Source organism: Filicampus tigris, chromosome 13 (assembly GCF_054856515.1).
Source record: "Filicampus tigris isolate MCC_2025a chromosome 13, RoL_Ftig_1.0, whole genome shotgun sequence".
Taxonomy (NCBI): domain Eukaryota; kingdom Metazoa; phylum Chordata; class Actinopteri; order Syngnathiformes; family Syngnathidae; genus Filicampus; species Filicampus tigris.
In genome coordinates, this window is record NC_141229.1 from 8242821 (window position 1) to 8264360 (window position 21540).

Here is a 21540-nt window from a genome sequence, read left to right on the forward strand (position 1 = left end):
AAATAATCGTTTTACTCCCTGTCCCCCCCTTTTCTTGAAGCTAAAAAAAAACATCCAAAACGTTACAAACGCCTTTCATTCAAATACATTGCAGTTGTAAAGCTCAGTAAAATACAACAACTTTATGTTTATTTTAACATCCAGTGTACAACTCCATGCTGTTTTGCATCGTTTGAATGTCATTTTGCTTAGTTACAAGTATTTCAAATGGGTGCCAAGTTCAGCGCCACATTAGTCACCCCCTTGCTGTCATTAAATGTCATCAAGTTCTTTCACTTCACGTGGCTCATTCTGCTAATTAACCCTGCTAAGGCGTCTCCGCTTTGGGATTGGGGTATTCCCAACACCCGTTTATGAATTTCGAACAGCATATGCAAACATCTTCAAATGGCTTCTTCGTAAGAGTTCTGATAAGGATTAAGCACGCACGCCATGGTAGGTGAAATGTCTTTTATTACAACACAAGTGCAGACATACAACCACTTTGTGTGTGCAAGCTTGTTAAAAAAATCCACACACTTTAGAAAAAAAAGTTTTAAACACAAGTAAGAAATTAAGGTGGATTACATTTTTTAAAAACTGTTTTTGTTTGTACTTTTTTTGCTGCAAGCAAACAAATGCTACTACAAGGCTAGCTTTAAAATGAATTGTTTGTGTAGTTTTTTGAGTCAGTCTGTGTGTTATGGAAGCGCACCAGAGCAACTAAAAAGCTAACAGTTATGGCTCATGATCTCAATACAGTTTATCTCAATACATCCCCCGTTATCTTAATTCTAACATGTAATGTAAAATGCCATTGTCATGCTAACAGTTAGCCTCGGTAGTCGCAGCTTTACAACCCTTTACAACGACAGATATTTGAACACAAATGGTATGAGAACACATGTAGACAGATAATATAACACTACTCACTCTTACGAAAAAATAATAGCATTACAGCAGTTTATTGATAATGACCATGTATGCGGTACTGCCTGCGCCTAGCCGTCCAAGGTGGACACACCAGAAGTAGCAGAAAATGCTTAGAATTGCAGCATTAAGTCAAGATTCACAAACAGTTTAATGCTTTACATTCTCTTTACATCCTCTTTAAAGCGGACGTCAACACATTTTTTTTTTTTTTTTTCAAGAATATGTTCCATGTAAACCCACTAGTTGAAACAGGGCATTCTGATAAATATTGCATTTGTGGAATAAGTGTTAATCCACTCGTTTTTAGCCATCTCTGGGGGCGGCCATTTTGTCTTCTGTTGACTGAAAATGACATCACAACTGCTCACAACGAGCAATCACTGCTCAGATTCTGAAAACAGGCCAGCCGTGATTGGTCGTTTTGAGCAGTTGTGATGTCATTTTCAGTCGACAGAAGACGAAATGGCCACCCCCAGAGATGGCTAAAAACGAGTGCATTTTGCTGCTTAATTTATATTCCAGAAACGCAAAATTAATCTGAATGCCGTGTTTCAACTAATGGACCTGCTGGGAACATACTCTTGAAAAAAATGATTGGGTTGACCTCCGCTTTTATTGTGTTTTATAGCGTGTTATTTTTCCTAATTAAAAAAGGAAAACATGTATTCGTGGGGGAGGTCTGGGACGGATTAATGTCATTTCCATTCATTTCACTTGTAAAAGAGGATTTATCCTACAAGTGTTTAGAGAGACTAGCAAAGTCACGGAACAAATTAAACACGTATCTCAAGGCACGACTGAAGTGGGATACAGTGGACCCCCGCTATTCACGGTGGATAGACACCGGCCCGGCCCATGAATAATAAGGTCTGCATATAAATGATGCGCCCATTATAAATGCATTGGGGAAAAATGTAAATCAAATCTTGAAAAAAAACGGGGATAATCCTCCAAAAGGTTTTTCCTGAAAATCGCATCCCTTGTTATTCGCAGATTTTTTTTTTTTTTTTCTGCTCGTGCCTGTCTAATATAAAAGGTATTGATTTGGTGCCATCCTGTGACATCTATAGGCAATTACAAACCTTTTGGCGGTCCGTCAATTAATTGGATTTTCGCTATTCACGGCAAGGATGGGTCCCTATCCTGTGCGAATAGCCACGTAACTGTATTGTAAATTCAGTAAAGTAAATTGACAGTGAATAAAGGGGTCCTCAGTTCACAGCGGTCTTGACATGCTTAAGCATACGTGGTCATGAGACACAAGACGGCACGCTCAGTTACTTTCGTACTTCATTTTTTCATTTCAATATTTTATGTTTATGACCTAGAAGTATTTTTCATGTCAATCTTCATTGTAATCATGACTAAACTACTCCTGTGTTAGTGTAGGTGAGTGATAGACAACAGCCCGTTATAACTTACTTCGCCGCCGTAGGAACGGGACTCCATCATTAACCGAGACCCGCTGTTGTTATGTCCAGATGCAGTGTGATTTTTGTTTTTTCTAGTTTAACAGTACAAAGCATGGCTGTCGAAGGCGGCACAAGAACGTAGTCATACAGCAGTCATATCCGCCGTGAGCATCTGAAGAAGGTTATCACTGTCACACTTGGCAACAGTTCGGCGAGGCGATGGAGAAGTGTCTTTGCATGACGCACCGTTTCAGAGGTTCTCAAATTGGAGGCCAACGAGCTACTGGGATCTGCGAGCTTTAGCTTGGGGCCCCACAAAATAATTAGAAGTAAATTAGATCTTATTTTTGAAAAAAAATAAATAAAAATAAAGCACACCTACAGCTAGGGTTGGGCATCGATAACCGGGAATCTTTCCTTGCTTGCCCTTAAAATGCAGCGTTGCGTTTGTCATTATATTTTCGTTCTAAAGAAAGACGAGGCTAGCCCGTCGATTGGTGTTAAGTCGCATGCTTTCAGTAACAGCTGCATTATTGCAATAATATAGTATAATAATAACACTAAATAATAATACAAAAAATATCAAAATAAATATACTGGTTAAAAACAGCCCTTTGAGTAATTCATCGTAAAGTTCACAAACAGTAAAAAGTTCATGAAAATAAAGAACAGAGAAGTTCATGTGATTTGTCCAAAAATAACTCTTTTTTTTGTTTGTTTTTGTTTTTATTTTATTAAGAATCGGAATCAAGAATCATTAGGAACCGGAATCGAATGAAAGAACGCGAATTGGGACCGGAATCGTCCAAATTCAAACGATGCCCAACCCAGCCTACAGCACATATGGGGAACGGCAGGTCAATGAAACAAACATTAAATATGTTTAGTAAGTATCAAATTGTAGTTTTTAAATTCACATGCAGAATTTTGACTGAAACACAGAAACACAATTTTATATCAGAACATACTGCCTTTTTTTTTTTTTAATAAGGGAACTTTGAAATTCCTATTATGAGGGGGGGAAAAAAAATCCCAGTAAAGGTTTCCTGGACCCCAAAAGTTTGAGAACCTCTACACTGGATTACTGTTACAGATGAATCAAAAAGTCACAGCCACATTCTAACAGCTGACTTCATACATGTCAGAGTCGGGCTTGTTGCGAATCTCCGAGCACGGCCGACAAGCGGGGCAGGCTGCCAACTCCGGGCAGGTTCTGCATCGCGGTCTCTTGAAGCTCAACACGAGGGCGCCCCCTCCCAGCACCTGTAAGCACGAACCCAACCACCCGAAATAGAGGGAGCCGGCCGGACTCACGCTGAGCTGAGGGAACCTGGTGTTGTTAAGGTCCTGCTTGGTGTCCTCCATCCCCAGCCTGCGCAGGTTGTGCGTGTAGACCACCAGCGCGGTCATGCTGAGCAGCCCGGCCACCGCCACCAGAAGTCCGCCCGTGGCTGTCACCCCTCGTAGCGGCAGATCCGTCCAACAGCGGACTCCGATGCAGGCGAGGAGGATGCCGGTGCCGCACAGGAACAAGGAGGTCAGAACCAAGCCCTGCGCCAGGCGAACCCGCCGGTCTCGCTGATAAGGACCCGCCACTGGCCAGCACTGCTTCAGTTCCGAGTGCTCCAACTGCAGACAACGCTCCCATAGCCCGTCTGAGCGAATCAGCAGCAGGCCGTCCGTCGTTCCTGAGCGGACCCCGGGACTGTGGCTTTTCACCACCGTCCGGAGGAGAACAGAGCCGGGCCGGGCCAAGTCCAGGCGAGTGTGGCCCTCTCTCCACTGAGGGGTGATGGCAGCGGTGAAGAGCAGCACCAGACCCAAGGGGGCGAAGACGATCCCCATCACCATGGACGCCGGAGTCTGCATTACCCCGATTACTCGACTGGCGCAGATTTGTTTTTCAAACGTGTGACGCTCCTACAGAGAGAGCCGATTTGGGGGAATGTTGAAGAACCATCTGTTCCAGGAGAAAAGCAGCTTTAATCAGTGGACCTTTTCACAATGTTTGTAAACAACCGGCACTAGGGTAGTTCCAGGCACCAGAATGCAAGCGACTACCGTTGACTCTGTAGCTAAATAGCTCCTTGAGATCAGGTCTCTTTTTAGAGAGGGGGTCCATCACACAAATACAATCAACACGACGCGAGGATCAAGGTATGTGAATAACCCATTTAGGCCGGGAGCGCATAACTACGTTTCTACCACTAGAGCTGTGAGCACTTTTACGTCTTTCTAGCTTTAGAGCCGGTAGAGCGGATACGTCTTTTTTTTTATAGGGTTTTTTTGGGCCAATTCTCGGTCTCTTCGCCAAAGAAATGCATCAAAATATATACGTGAGCCCTCGGAGGATGTCTCGGAAATTTTTTTTCGAGCGGTAATGGCGGACTCGGATGATCGCGGGAGCTCAGAAATAAGTGACGGCAGTGACATAGACGGCGAGCTTGTGGACTTTGAACCAGTGGAATCAGTCCGAACGCGATATATTGTTTATATATGTTTGTAGACAATGACGATATCGACGGATTTGTCACAAAATGGTACGATGGTAATTACCACTCAATTTCTTAAATTAAAAACAGTGCTTCTCTTTTTCATTGAAACAGTAAATAATAATCGGTTGAAGCCACATATTCTCTCAAATTCTTTTGGAATTCTGTTTATATCTGCCTAGATATCAATTATTTTGTAGGTGTTGAATTTCTAGGCAAACTTCAGGTTTTAGAAGGGTGGTTCTATAGTCGCCCAAAAGTTTTGGGGAGATTTTCAGCCAGGCGCTTTAGGCCTTAATGGGTTAAAGGATATGGACTCGAAAAGAAACTGCAACCCATGAGAATGCCTTGTAAGCCATTCAAGCAATTCCTACATATTCCAATCATGTGTCATATAAGGAAACCTGAGGACAAAATCTAGAGAGACTATTATAAGCACCGTGAAGAGAATCAAGGTTTGAGCCTGAGGTGTTGCGATACACACGTTGTGTAATCTAAAATAGGAAATAATAATTGTGATACAATTCGTGTTCTAACTTGTGTCGGTAATAGTGTCTCTGTAATGTGCTCTAAGTTAGGTAGATGTTTGATTTTGAAAAAATATATAACAGTGTCATCGGTATATAATAGAGTGACAGTCAGGACTGATTTTAGGCAAGTCGTTGATAAAGATGGGGCGGGGGGGAAGCACTGGGCCTAGGCATGAGCCCTGGGGTACACCCCTCTGAGTGATTACAAAATGTGACTGCTGTCTGTAATGAAAGAAACGCACGAAACCAATTATATTCATTCTTTGAAACCGACGTCGATTCATTACCTCTGGACGATGCCGCTCCCCCTGTGCGGCTGACGACTTTTCACGCCACTCTGAGGAGGGGGAGAGTACAATGAAAAACTGAAAATGACTCAGGTGCTGCATGCAGGTTTGCTCACAGTCTGTCTCTGTTGCTAGGAAACAATCATCTTGTCACTAAAATGCAGCTTTTTTTTTTGCTTTTTTTTTTAATCACAAAAGCTTATTAGGCTTCTTTCTGTGCACTGCCTGTTTGTACGCCCGTGATGCATTCAGGCGCCGGCATTTATGTGTTGGGGGGGGGGGGGGGAGGCGTTCAAGTGTTTCGCTCGTAATTGTATGTCACTGTAGGCCAGACACAAGACCTGGATTAAAGGTTCATCAATCAATGCTAAGTCAGGGTGATAGTAGTGTGTGTGTGTGCGTGCGTGTGTGTGTGTACATGCGTGTGCCTGTGTCTGACATTTTGGGGAACACACTTGATTTGGGGTCCCCAGGATGTCCATTCATTACCGAGCTGGTTAGAAAGGCCATCAGATTAAAAAAGAAGAAGAAGAAGAAGGCAAAAAAGGATGAGGAGACTTTAACGTTCACATCCGTGACGTCTTTTTCCTGACAATTGCTGCTCCATAATGACCTTGATGACGCTTGAGTAATAATAATGTCAGGCCAGCGTCTGAATGCAGAGCGGGTCTGACCGCAGGACAGAAAGAAAAAGACAACAAGACAATGTAGGGACATGATGGGACTCAACGCCATCAGCCGCAGACACATTCTTCATTTTCATTCTTACATTTTACATTACATTACATTACATTACACTTACTTATTTTGCACAATAGGAATAAAACAGAAATAGCAACAAAAGGCGACATGGGGGAAAAACGGGGCTTTTATTTGTCTTTTACTGGCAGGATAAATGATGATAAATAAGATGATAGGAATGCTGAGGATTTCCAAATGGACGGTTGGCAATGAATTTTTTTTTTTTTACAAGAAACATGAGAGAGCTGATGATAAAACAAACATTTATTGGAACAGTTTTTTGTTTTTAATTACAGCTTTGGCAGACAGCTGCATTTACTGTATGAAGTATAGTTTACGGGGGTTCAAGGCTTTATATGCTCTGATGAGGTAAAATTGCACGTGCAAAATGTACAAATGTGTCTCATTTTCAACACCACTTATCCATGTGCAAAATAAAAGCAACTTTATTTTTAAAACCTTTTTTTTCTTTTTAGATAAATTTGTAGGACTAAAATATTTTTTTAAATAAAAGTAGTCTCTTAAAATTAGAACATAAATGAATGTATAAAATTTATGTATATGTATATATTAGGGGTGTAACAAAAACAGTTGAACCAGAAAATATTGTTTTGATTTAAAAGATGAGAGTGCCTTGAATTGAACCGAATCAAATCATTTCACTTTGAAATATATTGGGATACATATCGAATCGCCTTTTATTGGAGAGATATATCATTGACGATAATGGCACATTTACATGACTGGAAAGTACATTCAAATGTATGTAAAAAAAAATAACCCCAAAAAGTCATTACATCATACCCTTTCCAACTGAGCCTTACCATATCGAATCAAATAGTAATCCCACTGAGCGGAATCGAATCGTTCCACTTTCAAATCAAACCGTCCTCGAATCGTTTTGCACAACACAAATCGAAAACCGTATTGAATCGTCTTTTGTGGAGAAATGTCTGCCCTGACACTGGAGAAGCTCTCCAATCTCATTGTACAATGTAACGTGAGAATAAATGCTCTCCTCCATTCTATTCTATTCTTTTATGTTAATTTATTGATTCCATTTAGTTGTATCGTGTTGTAAAGTGCTTTGTTACAGCTCTAGCTCTAATGAAATGCGCTGTATAAATAAAATTGTGTTCTATTCTATTGTATTCTATTCTTCTACTACTACATAAACTATTATTAGTAGTCCAAATAATAATAATAATAATAATAATAATAATAATAATAATGATAGTCAGACTGTAAAAACAAAAATAAATAAATAAACTCCTGTGACAGGTCTGTGTGGGTGTATGTCTGCATCACATTCGAACAGTCCAATATTCCCAAGAGTGGAAGATTTCAATGAGCACATGCCTGCAGTGTGAGCACAATGTGAAATGTTCTGCGTGTTTGTGTGTGTGTTTGGTTGTGTGTACGTGCGTAAGTAATTACAAATGTTCGTTTGCACGATGACACAAAGGGAAGTTGGCAGCAGGGACTTAAATGCCACTGACTCGCATACACAACACAAGCATCACCTCCCCTCAGCGTTGATGAATGTGCTGTTGCTTCTTACAGGCGTCAATCACGATACATGTGACACCGCACGCACGCACACACACACATATATAAATGTGTATATATATATATATATATATATATATAACTTTTTTGTTGTAATACACATAAAAAAAGGGAAAATAAAAAATAAACGGGAAAAAGGAGATTTTGAAGTAGTATAAAGTCAAGAATTGATGTAAAAAAATAACGGTAATGGATTTAGAAAAAAATAATATACAATCAGTAGAAAGAAATATATATACGATGATATAATATATTAAAAATGATTATGAAATACATGCAATAATAAAAAGTTTGAAGTTGTATAATAATAAAAGACAAGAATATATGGTAAAAAAAAAACAAACTGTTATATATAAGTAAAATTGAAATGATTAAAAATACTGTATGTGCCAAAAATGTAGAATGAAAAAAATTGTAATAAATTAAAAAAATATTAAATATATTACCTAAAATATGATAAGAATAAAATGTAAACAAACGAGCAATAATACTTAAAATAATAATTTAAAATGTAAAGATAAAAATATGTCATGTCATGTCATGTCATCTTCCAAACCGCTTATCCTATATAGGGTCGCGGGAAGTTGCTGGAGCCTATCCCAGCCGTCAACGGGCGAAGGCAGACCACACCCCGAACTGGTCGCCAGCCAGTCGCAGGGCACACATAGACACTGTCACTGAGCGGGAATCGATCCCACGCTGCCCGCACACAACTCAGGCGTGTGTACCACTACACTATCAGCGGACAGATAAAAATATATATAATTATAAAAAACAAACAATAACACATAGTAAAAGATAATTATACATGACTAAAAGCAAAAACAAATGAAAAATAACAAAATAAAATACAATTAAAATGCCATAGAACAAACACAACTGGCAGACAAAATGGATGTGAAGACTGCTGCTCGAACAACATCTGCACCGGTCGGGAATAAACCATACACACACTCTTGTTAAAGAGTGGTCCTTTGGGGGGGGGGGGTGTCTGCAGAACAGTGCAACACTAAAGAGGCTTGTGATGAATGGAAATGAACACACTGTGGGCTATTGTCAACCCAAACACATGTACCCTCTCTTACACATGTGCAGGGAATGTGACACACACGCATGGACACACGCACACAAACACACACAAGAGGCACTTGCCATTCAGAAGCCTTCCGGGTATCACTGCAGATCAGTGGCTCCTCTCAGAAGAGCAAACACGGCGCAGATGGTGGAAGCATCTCGCCCGTATTTATCCCCGCCTGCCTCCCCCCTTCTGTCTCCGAGCTCGTGTTTGCGTCTGTCCTTGCGTCCTTCCTTTTTCCGCTAGCCTCCCGCCCGTCTGCTTGTCTGTCTCACCTTCTGCTCAGTGAGTGTGTCTGTGTTGTATCGAGCAGTCTGCCTGCCTCTGCCAACGCAACCAAATAGGGGAAGGAGAGCAAGTCGTTTTCTCTCTCCATGCCAATTAGAGTTGGGGGGGGGGGGGAGTAACCAAGTACAAATACTTGAGTTACTTAATAGGTCAAAATAGGTTTATTTTTTCCAGTGTCCTCGGATGACAACATGGCAAAATGGCCGCCCTTTGAGATGTATAAAAACTGGTGGATTTTGATGCTCAATTCATATTCCACAAATGCAATATCAGAATGTCGTGTTTAGACTAGTGGGGACGAATGGAATATATTGGAACAATTTTTTTTTTTTGCTGACTTCGCCTTGAATGAAAAAAAGTGCTGTAGGGAGACGCAAACCCTAGCATAACAACAAAGGGTTTGAAGCAAACAACAAAATAACCATATATTGTAATTCTTTTTTCCCGGTGCAAAGGATGCCCCACAACTGTTTGTACAAAAAGAAACTAAAAATTATTTTTTTTAAAAAACCCATGCCTGGTTTAGAGTGTTATTAAAAGGAAAGCTGATGAAACACAGTAGTAAACATGCCACAGTCCCATCTTTTTGGGAACGCGGTGCAGTAATCCAGAATAAATGAATGCTTGCAAAAAATAAAAAAGATCAGTTTGAACATGAAATATCCAGCCTTTGTACAATGTCCCAACTTTATTGTTAAATTGGGGTTGTACATAATTGACAATAAAACTATTTTTTTTTACTTTTGTACTGAAGTGCATTTCAACATTTGATTTGACCAGATTCGCTTTTACATAAACAAGAGTATCTGTACTTCCACTTAAGAACTTCTACTTTTGCCAGTTTATTGCCCAGTAGTCACAGTTTGAAATGGCTTAAAAATAGAGACAGACACAAACGTCTCATACATTTGTTTATTTTCTTACAAAACAATTGGCAAGATATGACTAATGCAACCATTTGCCTTTTGCTTATATGATGAAATATTACAGGGATACATATTTGTTTTGAAATGATAACATACGAGGAAGCACAAAAAAAAACCTCACACACACATTCACAGACACACACGTTACATCCATACTATGAAAGTCCAAAGTCCAAACAAACAGGAAATGTCCACAGTTTCGGGGCTAAATGATGACCAATACTAACTCTGCGTGTGGTTTGACGGAGGGAAATGTGTGACATTTGCTTGTGAATTCATTAGTGGTGAAACTGCCAGGAAACCTTCGAGGTGGCGGCAGTAAGAAACGTTATCAGCAGGCATTTTGTTTTTACGTGATGTATTAAAAGAAAATAACGCACCATTGGCGACGGGTACATTTAAAAGGAACGACGATAGCAACCTGCTAATGCTATGTGTCGGAGCGCACTGCAAATCATGCTACCGAGCGCCACGTTCATCTGAAATACATTGAATTGTAAAAATGGTAGTTTATAAAACACTGTCATAATAAAACATATTTACAAACGTATATGTACAAGTATAACATGACAATTGCTTTGACAAATAAGAACGAGGGGGAGGATAGAGCACTATTTACAAAATGGAGATATTTACGTCTGAAATTGAAAGGTCAGCTCAGGTGTCTTATTGTTTTGGTCAGTCCACAGCTGGCTGGCTTGTTTTGTTCTTCTCGTACTGATGGCGTAGTGCTTTAGAGGTGTAGCTGTGATAGCGTCATCATACTTCGATGAGAGTGACCTGGAACTGACCGCCGACCACCTCCGACATCTCGATGAGGAAAGCCGACTGGTTGGTGTAGTGTTCGATGATGACGTCGTCCATGTTGACGTAAATTCTGCAGGGGAGAGGGAAAAGACTTCAGTTGGCAGTTGCACAAAAGTCATGTACAAGGCAATGCGTCCGTGTAAGATGAACCTAGAAGAAGTCCAGTTTCGTTCTATTCAATTTCTTGGATTCAACAACCTATAAAAAGTTTTGTTGCTTTTGAAAATATATTTACTGGAAGGCAATCGGCTTTCTTTTAGGATTGTTAAAAGCCAATAAGACATTAGATTGCCTTCGATTAAACTTGATGTACAAAGTAATTGTGCTTCTTCTAGGTTGTTGAAAAGCAAGACATTGAAGAGAAGGCACACGGTAGGAAAAGGATGAGAATCAAGAAGAGACAGATGGACTTTGAGTTGTTGAACATCAAGAATAAATTGAGCGGCCTTTGTTTAAAGTCAACCCAAACATATTTTTTTCCAGAATACGTTCTATGCAGGCCTACTAGTTGAAACAAGGCATTCTGATAAATATTGCGTTTGTGTAATAAGAGTTAACCCACACGTTTTTAGCCATCTTTGGGGGCGGCCATTTTGTCACTACTATCGACTGAAAATGACATCATAACTGCTCAGGGCTCAGGTAACGACCTCACGGCTGACCTATTTTCTGAAGCTGAGCCGTGAATGGTCGTTACCTGAGCCCCAAGCAGTTGTGATGTCATTTTCAGTCGACAAAAGTGACAAAATGGCCGCCCCCAAAGATGGCTAAAAAGGGGTGGATTAACTCTTATTCCACAAACGCAATATTTATCAGAATACTTTGTTTCGAACTAATGGGCCTGCATAGAACATATTCTTGAAAAAAAAATATGTTTGGGTTGACTTCTACTTTAAACATCATCCGGTTCAGGTTTCTTCTCATCAACATCTTGGTTTTCCCACATCTAAAAGACGTTTCGTTACTTTCTAAATTAAATTTGATCAAAGGCAACTCGACTTCTTCCTGGTTTTCAACACCCACGACGTAGTCCAATTGTCTTCTATTCGAGCTGTCTTTTACTCCACATTTGCGGTTGGCTAAAGGTGCGGTCAACACATACTAAAGTTAATGAAGTGTGTTACGCAATCTCTTGCCTGACGTAAATAACAGGTAATGGCGCTGACTTGGCTCCTGGCTTGTAAAAATACTGTCCTGTCCGTATCGCATCCCCACATCAGCGTCGTCTTGTAAATCAAGGCAGTCTGAATCGTTCTCCTCCCGGGCCCTGCCTCAACCCTCACCTGTAAGCCCTTCAAAGACTTTAATGAGCGAATTAGCGGCACGCTCACGCACTGCGCCTGCAGGCCGCAGGCCGATTGAAGACGGGGAGGGAGGGGAATTGCCGGGAGAATGTAACTGAACCTGTTGGCTCGGCTTCTGGCCCCCGCGGTGACAAGCGGCCGGGAAAACAGAGGGAGACTGTCTGCCTTTTCTCAAATTTGAACCGTACCTAACTATTTCGTCCTTAGCCACGCCGATGTCCTTTTTAGCCGCGCGTGTGACGGTTGCATTCGTCAAATAGGATGACAACAGTGGAAAACTGCCCGATTCGGAGCGTAATGGAACGACAACAATCGGCATGACTCATCTGCAGCACTTTTGTAATATTTATATCCTTCCCCTTAGTCGTATTTTTTTTTTCCTCACGGGGGAGCTGCAATTAATACATTCCTTGAGGCCGAGCCAAACCGAGCAACCAACCGAGCCTGTCTATCAACTTCAGATTCCGCAAAGGAACTCATCATGGAGTCCCATGAGTCAATCGAAAAACACAAAAGGCCGCTCACCCTCGTTTGCATTTCTTGTAGATTTTCCCAATGGTGTCTTCTTGCATGCCGTACTTGTCTGAAATCTGATGACGGAAGAGGAGAAGATGAGTTTGCGTCAGTCTTTTACGAAAGGCAATACGACATTTGCTTTGTTTTTGATCATCGGGATGTACCCACAGCTTCTCGTAGGCCCGACACCGTTGGCGTGCTGAGCATGAGCGCGTCGAAAACTTCTTCGGCCGCTCTCCTCACGTACAGCAGAACTTTTGGATGGAAAACAGAAAACGTTCGTGTTGAGCCCCTCGGATAGCTCCATGACCACCAAAACAGACGTTTTTTTTTCTTACCTCTATGGGAATCGTCTCTGCGTGCTTGCTTGCCAGGTGGAGAGCTGCTCTGCTCTCTGTCAGAGTACAACCTCTTTAGAGAAGTTCTGAACACACAAAGACAAGCATGTTACCCCAGGTATTCCCAAATCGGGGTGCACGAACAAATCTATCGACCTCTCTTCAAGGAGTTGCTTCCCTTTAATTCGCAGATTGCATGGTTGAATTTTTGAGAGCATCGTTTTGTCATATACTGTATGCATAAGTGGTTCAGAAAATGGATGAATGGATGATTAAACAAGATGTCTTTATTGGTTGCTAGCTGTGCTTTGGGGGGGTGCGGAGGTGCACCGACTCGGTCACTTCTTAAAATGTTTGGGAAGGCCTGTTTTAGGCTGATACATGTCTGATTGGAAATCGCTATGAAGGGGCTTTGAGAGGGCGTGCCAACTTTTAAGGAATGCTGAAGGAGGTGCGCCTCTTAAAAAAAAAATCTGGAAATCGCGTATATGTTATGATATTGAAGAGGGTGCAGCACTCAAAACATATGTGAAGGGCTGATGGATTTCTCATTGGAAATTGCTCTGAATGAGTTCTGTACCAACACTGTCGGAATATTGAAAGGGAGGTGCGCCGATGATACATTTCTGACTGTACATTGCAACATTGAAAGGATGAGCTTTTTTCCGCGCTTACCTTTCGTTCTCGTCCATAGGCGTGGCCTGCAAAAGTAGGACACAAAGATCTGATCAGACAGCCGATAAAGACGTTGCTTCATGCCCCCCTTTTGTAATGTGCTCATGAAGGAATGTTATCACTGCAAGACTGCGTTTCCCATAACCTCCACGCTCAATGAGGAAACAAAGACTAGACAGTGCTCACTGATTTGGCTGAAGATGCTGCTGCTGCCGCTTTAATCTGAATGGAAAGCTTCCAAGGTTTTGCATCTCACAAATGCATAAGCTACAGTGTGGGAACGCCGGCTTGTCTGAACAGCACCGTTGTGTGTGAGAAATAAGATGAAGGTGGCGCATGGGACTCGCGAGGTGCTGACGTGCCAGGTGCGGTGGCCCCCATGCGCTCTGCGGCGGCTTGCGCTCGGTTTCGACTCCAATTAGCTCACCTCACTTTTACTATGCCCTCCCTTTTCCCACACGACTTTTCCCACCGCATACTTTCCCACACTTTTTTCCCCGTGCCTGAGCTGTTGCCTTCAGGGATGAGCGACGGGTCGGGAATATGACTCACTCACTCACTCACTCACTCAAGGGGAGACACCTTGATTCATTCAAAAATAAGGGAGGCCTACCATGCGCTGCAAACTGGACAGATGTGCCTCTGGGATGAAGAGGACCGGCTGGGTGATGTGGTCATCCACGGTCTGGAAGAAGGTGCAGTCGCTGCCCATAGAGCTGCTCACTAAAGACTTGGCTGAGACCAAAAAAAAAAAGCAATGTCACAATACAGTAGATGATTTATGAGGCAAGGAACCATCCATCTATCCTATCTCTCTCTCTCTCTCTCTCTCTCTCTCTCTCTCTCTCTCTCTCTCTCTCTCTATATATATATATATATATATATATATATATATATATATATATATATATATATATATATATATTAGGGCTGTCAAAGTTAAAGCGTTAACTATGGAGATTGATTTAAATTTTATAACGCACCAAAAAAAATTGTACTCAGTTAACGCAGTTTTATTTACTTCCTGTAGCAGCTGACCTCTGCTCACTGTGCAGCCAAACTTAGGAGGCGAGTCACTGTCGCAAAGATGGACTTTTACGTTGTTTTACTTCAAAAGGTTGCTTGACGGCTCATTGGAGAAATCCGGAATGATTTGCACACTTTGCAAAGCCAATTTCGAATACCATATTAGTTGTACATCTTTGGTGTATCGTTCAATTGTTGTATTTCACAGGAAAAGAATTGTATTCAAGGATCAAAGAAAGCTTTTAGAACACTCTGTGAATCAAAATATACTTCGATTTGTTTTTCAAGCTTTTTCAAGCTTCGTAAAAAATCGTAGTTGTAAAATACGATTGATCACGATCACTTATTGAAAATGTTGCTATCAATTAGTTAAAAAATGTTAATCACTTGACAGCACTAATAAGAATAAGAATGCCTTTATTGATCCCACAGTGGGGAAATTTTCATTTCATTTCATGTATATATGTATATTTAGTATTTTAATTAACCTCTTGTAACACTCACCACCATTGGCGTCAGTGTTCGTCTTGCCCCTCCTCTTGGTCCTCTTCCTCTCCTCATCACGCATTTTCCTCTCAGCCCCCTGAGGATGAAACAAAGAACAAAAAGTTGAAATGAAATTCAAATGGCAATAATACGTTACAGCACCCAAAAATCTTTACAAATGTTAATGTTGTCTTTAATTAAGAAAATAGCGCCACACTGTATAAAAATATAGTAAACACAAAAACAGAATGTAAAGAAAAAAAATTGGACTGTGTAACGACTGTACGTACGACAATATTTGGTGTTGGATGCATGGCCTGGTGAGTTACTGTGTGTCAGGAGCTGGATTAGGATTGGCAGGTGTTAGCTAGTGTTCTCATTTTGCATCGTGTTTGACTGCTTCTCCCATTCAATAAATGGCTGGTTTGTGGCTTTCCTACACTGATATGCAAGAGCAACTGGCTGTCCCATTTTTCATTTTTATTTTGCTCAAGCGGTGTTGTATCTTGAAGTAGCTCGCCCGTCAAATTTTGGCTCACAACACCAAGCAAAAACTCTACCGATCGACGGCCCGTAACTTGAAAACCTCACAAGTTGGGCCAGTCGTAAGTCAAGGTATGCCTGTATTCTTAATGACCAATATTCAACGCGACATTATACCTTATCGCAGAAAATCTTGACTTGGCAGGCGGCTCTGTGTATGAGCTGATTGTTCCCAGAACTGAAGTCATACGTGTCGATCTGCAGGTTGAGAGGCAGGCCCTTCACGCCCTTCTGCGATGAGAAGTCAGTGCTTAGCGAGTTGATGCCGATAAACACCTGCAAGAAGACAAAAAGACAACGTTTGTGTTAGCAATTTTTTCCCCTCTCATCGTATCTTGCTCTCACCGGAGCCGGGAGGGAAGTGATGACAGGTTCAAGGCCCCTGGGCCAATGACAACAACGCGAGAAGGCAGCGTATCGAAGATTCTTATGATTGGTCGGTTGATGTACTTGTTTGTTCATTGTATTTTACTTTCGCTTGCATTCTGCGCTCCCAGGGTAGGAGTCAACTGGGGTCACTTACACATTTCAGGTGCTGTCAAACAATACATTTTGTGGTACCCTTGATACTTCTACAGCTTGGCAATATAACGTCTTGTCTTCCTGATTCACTCAACATGCAGCAGGTTTTTCACCCGCAGCCCCACCCCAAGCGCCTTTGGGCCATAGGGAAATGAGAATTGGCCTTTTGCGGTGGTGACGGAGCCTCGGGGCCTAAACACATTTCTTGGATTCTTACCCTCCCTCCTCAGCCACTCCTCCTGTCTTTCTTTTTTCCCCTCTAAATCTTTCACCTGTCCGCACCGTCTTACTGTTTTTTTTGTTTTTTTTACCTTGGCTTCTTCATGGGGATTCCAAATGAAGGAGAGGGCGTTGAAGGCGACCTCCTCAATGTTGCTAATGCCGGTGAACACTTCTTTGTAGTCCGCTATGATATGGTATAAAAGAAGTAAGGTGAGGCTTCGGTGCGGCTTGGGTTGTTTGTTCGTTTTGGGAGTCAACCTACCGATGTCAATGACCCTCTGCTTGACGGTTGGCTGACGTGCATGCCAGTGGTTCCAAAAGCGAAGCTGCATTTCTGGCGTCTTGTCATTCTCGAACACGGCCATCACCACCGTCTGCCATAGACGCCAAGGATAGAAAGAAAAACACACGTGAGAGGAGAATTTAGTGTCTGGTGGATGGGATATCATTCATCACTCCAAACCCTTCTTTTCTGCTCCCATTGTCGTCACTTATTTACCTTGACCCGCCACGTGATTTGTGTATATTCTTTTCCATGTACCGGATTGACAAAGAAAAGATTGTCACCTTATGTTTTAAAAAAAACAAAAAAAAAAACACCACACCTTCCTTTGCGCCTCTGACATTTTTTTTTTTTTTTTTGGTGTTGTTTTTGCACACACGTCACCTCAGATATATGCAGTGGCATTGACAATAAATGTAACACTATGTCCTGGCCGAGTGTGAGGAGGGAATTAGTGACTCAGAAGCTGGTTCCTTGGGAGGGACACTTATTTGGGAAGGTTGCCACTTTGGAACAATCGTCCATCATTTCTCCAAACCCCAAAAATGCTCAACTGAACATTAAACGAAAAATGCATTTGCTTACCTTGACTTTGGTCGCGCTCATGCAGGCGCTGCTGTCCACTCCCTGCAGAGTGATTGGGTAGAATTGCCCCTTATTCAGGTAGACCATGGGTAACTCGCTGGATTTGTAAGGGGAGGCCGACGGAGCGCCCAGGGAAAATTGGAACTCGCTCCTGTAGGTCTCAGGTGGGGAGCCAGAGTAGGAGCCCGAGTAGACCGGACTGGAGTGGTCCTCGGGGAAGGGATCGTTGTAGGTAAGAGTCTAAGAACCACATAAAATAAAGAAGATGTATTGAAGACTGCAAACTCTGAGTAAAAAAACTCTTTGAGAGGTCACAAGCTGTACCTCTGTGCTGGGGTCAGAGAACGCGCTGTTCTCCGGCCACTTCTGGAGCAGAGAGTCGAAGATGTTGCTGAGCTCCTGCTTGTCAGTGTCCGCCGCTACGCTGGTCAGAGTTGCGTAGGTGTCGGCATTGGGGGGCAGGGAGACGGGCAGCGAGGGGTTCTGCTTGGATCCTAAGACCTCAAGAGAGTAGCTGGCGGGAACGCTCTCGGAGAGGAGCTTCATGACGTTGGCGGATGTCTCCAATGAGACGAGATCATTGCTTGGAGTCCTGGGGGTGGAGAGAAAGTGGAGTCGGTTGGATCAGGACGACAGCAAGTGGCCTGCGATCTAGTACTTCATCGCACTAGTGTCGCTGAGCACACACAGCTACCGCAAAGAGCCGGGAGTCAGGGTGGGTACTATTTGTATCTTAATCCAGCTCTTGTTTGAGTTTCTCTGTGGGGTGTTTGACAAGTTGAAGGGGAACACTGAAGACACTAGGGTAAGGGGCTCAGTGGGGACAGAAGGAGGGGACCGCTATTGTCTACCCAAATGTTGTGCAACTCCTGAAGCCAGGCAGAGTCGATGATGGATTTGATTCAAGACCGTGTTTGACTTGAGGATTACCTCCCTCCCCACTTCATCCAAAGTTTTTTACCTTTCTGTTGGTTTGAAGATGCTACTGTTTCGGCTGCAGGCAGGAATCTTCTGCTCCTTCTGGTTCTGGAAGGATACAATTACAAAATGTTGAATATGAAGAGGCTTGAATGAATTATATTTGACTTGAGTTGCGATAAGTTTTACCTTGCACTGTTCATAAAGCATGGTTATGGCTGCCAGGTCGTCTCCCGGGTGGAGTCTGGGTTTGGCCAGGCTCTCCTCGGGTATGGGGCTATCCATGTACGACCAGGGGTCCATGTAGTTTGTGTTGTAGCGGTTATAGTTGAAGTTCTCGCTCTGAAAGACCACTCCCAGAGTCCTGCGAATAAGAATCCATACGTTTAATGGCACAGCTTTTGACAGAGCGAGAAAAAAATGCAATAGCTGAGCCTCGGGGCAGCGCACAGTCTCGCCCCTGAGCTGCGAAAGGTTTCGGTTGCAAAACCACAGAGCTGAGTAACATCCGACAACGCCAGTGTCTCAAAAGCCACAGGACCACCCACTCACAACTTCCTTCCCATCCCATTGACAAAACATCCACGCATCTTGTACTTTGTGGTTTCCAGTGAAAGCAAAACAAAGTGCATTCTTCAATCCTACGCAAACATTTTCTATTTGTACAACTCTTAAAAGAGATGCTTGTGGTTTTCACCTGCAACCAAACGGAATCCCGGGATTTAGAGGATTGGATTTGTTTGGAGAGCCAGAGCGCGACGTCAGATAAATAGCCCGGTGCCCGCCAACTAATTGAAACCCCCCGTTGAAGGTTTACCCTGGATAAACAGTTCATCAAGTGTGTTGACGGCAGCAAAAGACCACAGGTGCTCAACGCGTTGAAGGACTCGGACTACGGTGTGCGTTTGTGTGGAGACCTCTAGAGGTCTGGGTCACTTGCACTCAGGTACACCTGTTCCTGACTTGCAAACCTCAAAACCAGCATTAACCCACTGCCAACACCTCCACGGACACAGTAAGTGTGGGAGGCGGCGGGAGGGGGTGGGCTTCTAGGGTTTCCCCATTATGTAATTCAATGCATTACATGCAGTCATTGCCCAGTGTCTCCATCCAACACCTCGAGAGCAGATCCCTATTTCCCGCTCGTCTTTTGTGTGCCCTGGCCTCTAGGTTAGTGCGACAAGCACAGACCCAACCATCCCATAATATCCATATCAGTTTTCTCAGCAAAAACAGCCCTCTTTTAAGTCAAGCATCGTTCACATGGGGGTCTCGTTGCAGATACAGGAAGACGTTGGGGGTGTTGGCAGCACGGAATCCAAAACATATCATCTAACTTTCTTTGAACCGGAGTGGATAAAAGCTACATATAATACAGAGGCGGAACTTACTCAGTCTCTTTGGTCATGTCTCCAGTCCAGGTGAGCTGGAATAGATTCCTTTATTGTTCGTAGTGATTGACTTTGTGGTTGACAGGAGCCCTGAGTGACACGCTGACGAATTCAGTGTTTTGATTGCGCCCTGACGCAGCCCACATTGGATTTATACAAGCGGCAGCCTTCCCCTGCTCTCCGCCCATTGGCTGACACGCCTGAAACAGGTGCCTGATAGGACAGGTGTAAGATCATTAACCCCCTCCTGACCGAAGAAAGAGAGAGAGAAACCGCCTTTACATGTGCATATGAGCGCCCAGCACTTTGCAAGACAATATGAGGCAAGGAGTGCTCTGAATGTCATTAACGGTGCCACATAAAAGAGCGAGATTGGGGATCTCGGAGTAGTGAGGCGGCTGCAACTCTTGCTTTAAAATGTTAATCCATTTCCAGTTTCATACACCGGTTTTGGTGCAAATTTTTTGCTGGCTATCATAAATACAGGGGAAAAAATGCGGTGTTGAATTTGCGCAATCAGGTGGTTGTGTGAAATGAAAGCATCTGGATCCGAATACATTTTTAAAGAAGAGTAGTAGTCTATTTATAAAATGTATATGCATCCAGATGATCTAATATCGACTTGACGAATTTCAATTGGGTAAATTCGACATATCATTTTTTTCAGAGTTCTGATTGGTGAAGGTGTTGCGTTTTAAGGGCAATTCTACATGACACAACAAAAGTTTTCTAAATCTTTTTAGATCAGCATTTCTGTTAGAACATGTACAACCATGCACCTAATGTTATTTAATTTAAAAAAATGCCCAGTTCTATACATTTCTTATTGTTGCAGCAAAAAATACCCCAAATAAATCATTTACAGTATTTACAGGTTTGTGTTATGCTTTTCAAAGTGTCTTTTAAATTTTGCTATGTTGCATCATAACACTAATGAATAAATAACATTTGTCACACGTACATGCATAAACATTTTACTGCGTGTGATTGTTACAGCAAATCATTTCTAAATAAAAAACATTTACACACTTATTTTATACTTTAGAAAGTGTCTTTAAACATTTTTAATTAGAGTTCCATGCATTCTGCTTTGTGGCAGGAACATTTTTAGTAGTTTCATTTGTAGCTGGAAATGTTTTTTTTTTTTTTAGTATTTCAAAGTATTGTTGAATTGAAACAAATGATGATGATGGTGATCAACACAACATAAAAAGTTATCAAATCTGGTACACACACATATATACATATATATGCATATATGTGTATATATATATGTGTATATATATATATATATATATATATATATATATATATATAATATATGTGTATATATATATATATGTGTGTGTGTGTGCTGTAAATGTTACGGATATAGATATTACTTACACAAAATATACTATATTACCCATTAGTATTCAATCAAAGTGCCTGACGATCAACATGTTGTATTAAATCACATACTCACACACATTGGCAGCTTGAACGGTGTGAGGTCTTCATGTCAATCATGCATAACATCATAACATCTACCCACGCACACACACACCCACACACACACACACACACACACGCACACACTGGCATTGGCTAGAAAGCAAGTCGTAAAAGAAGGAAGACGTCTCCTTATCCTGGCTTGGCACACCTTCATTCCTCCACGCAACTGTGTCTTTCTAATCTTCAAATTATTTAAAG

General features: G+C 42.1%; 2 protein-coding genes across 4 annotated transcripts; both read right to left on the reverse strand.

The window, feature by feature from the left end:
- Nucleotides 1–1493: 1493 nt before the first annotated feature.
- cldn23l (claudin 23-like) lies at nucleotides 1494–9344 on the reverse strand. 2 transcript variants are annotated; one of them, XM_086050424.1, is made up of 3 exons: nucleotides 9096–9344; nucleotides 5634–5683; nucleotides 1494–4284 (listed from the first exon to the last, which is right to left on the reverse strand). In XM_086050424.1, exon 3 carries the CDS (start codon nucleotides 4191–4193, stop codon nucleotides 3444–3446), a length of 750 nt encoding a protein of 249 aa, XP_085906550.1. In that variant the 5' UTR covers nucleotides 4194–4284; nucleotides 5634–5683; nucleotides 9096–9344; the 3' UTR covers nucleotides 1494–3443. The 2 variants fall into 2 exon arrangements, with proteins under 2 accessions (XP_085906550.1, XP_085906551.1); XM_086050425.1 differs by lacking the exon at nucleotides 5634–5683.
- Nucleotides 9345–10204: 860 nt separating this feature from the next.
- Nucleotides 10205–20009, reverse strand: grhl3 (grainyhead-like transcription factor 3). Of its 2 annotated transcripts, XM_086050305.1 has the most exons (15): nucleotides 19849–19991; nucleotides 18647–18821; nucleotides 18501–18565; nucleotides 17864–18131; nucleotides 17540–17779; nucleotides 16934–17045; nucleotides 16761–16855; nucleotides 16045–16203; nucleotides 15403–15481; nucleotides 14486–14607; nucleotides 13873–13898; nucleotides 13198–13283; nucleotides 13028–13113; nucleotides 12869–12933; nucleotides 10205–11109 (listed from the first exon to the last, which is right to left on the reverse strand). In XM_086050305.1, exons 1-15 carry the CDS (start codon nucleotides 19863–19865, stop codon nucleotides 10992–10994), a joined length of 1713 nt encoding a protein of 570 aa, XP_085906431.1. In that variant the 5' UTR covers nucleotides 19866–19991; the 3' UTR covers nucleotides 10205–10991. The 2 variants fall into 2 exon arrangements, with proteins under 2 accessions (XP_085906431.1, XP_085906429.1); XM_086050303.1 differs by having other exon boundaries at nucleotides 13028–13283; nucleotides 19849–20009.
- Between the last annotated feature and the right edge of the window lie 1531 nt (nucleotides 20010–21540).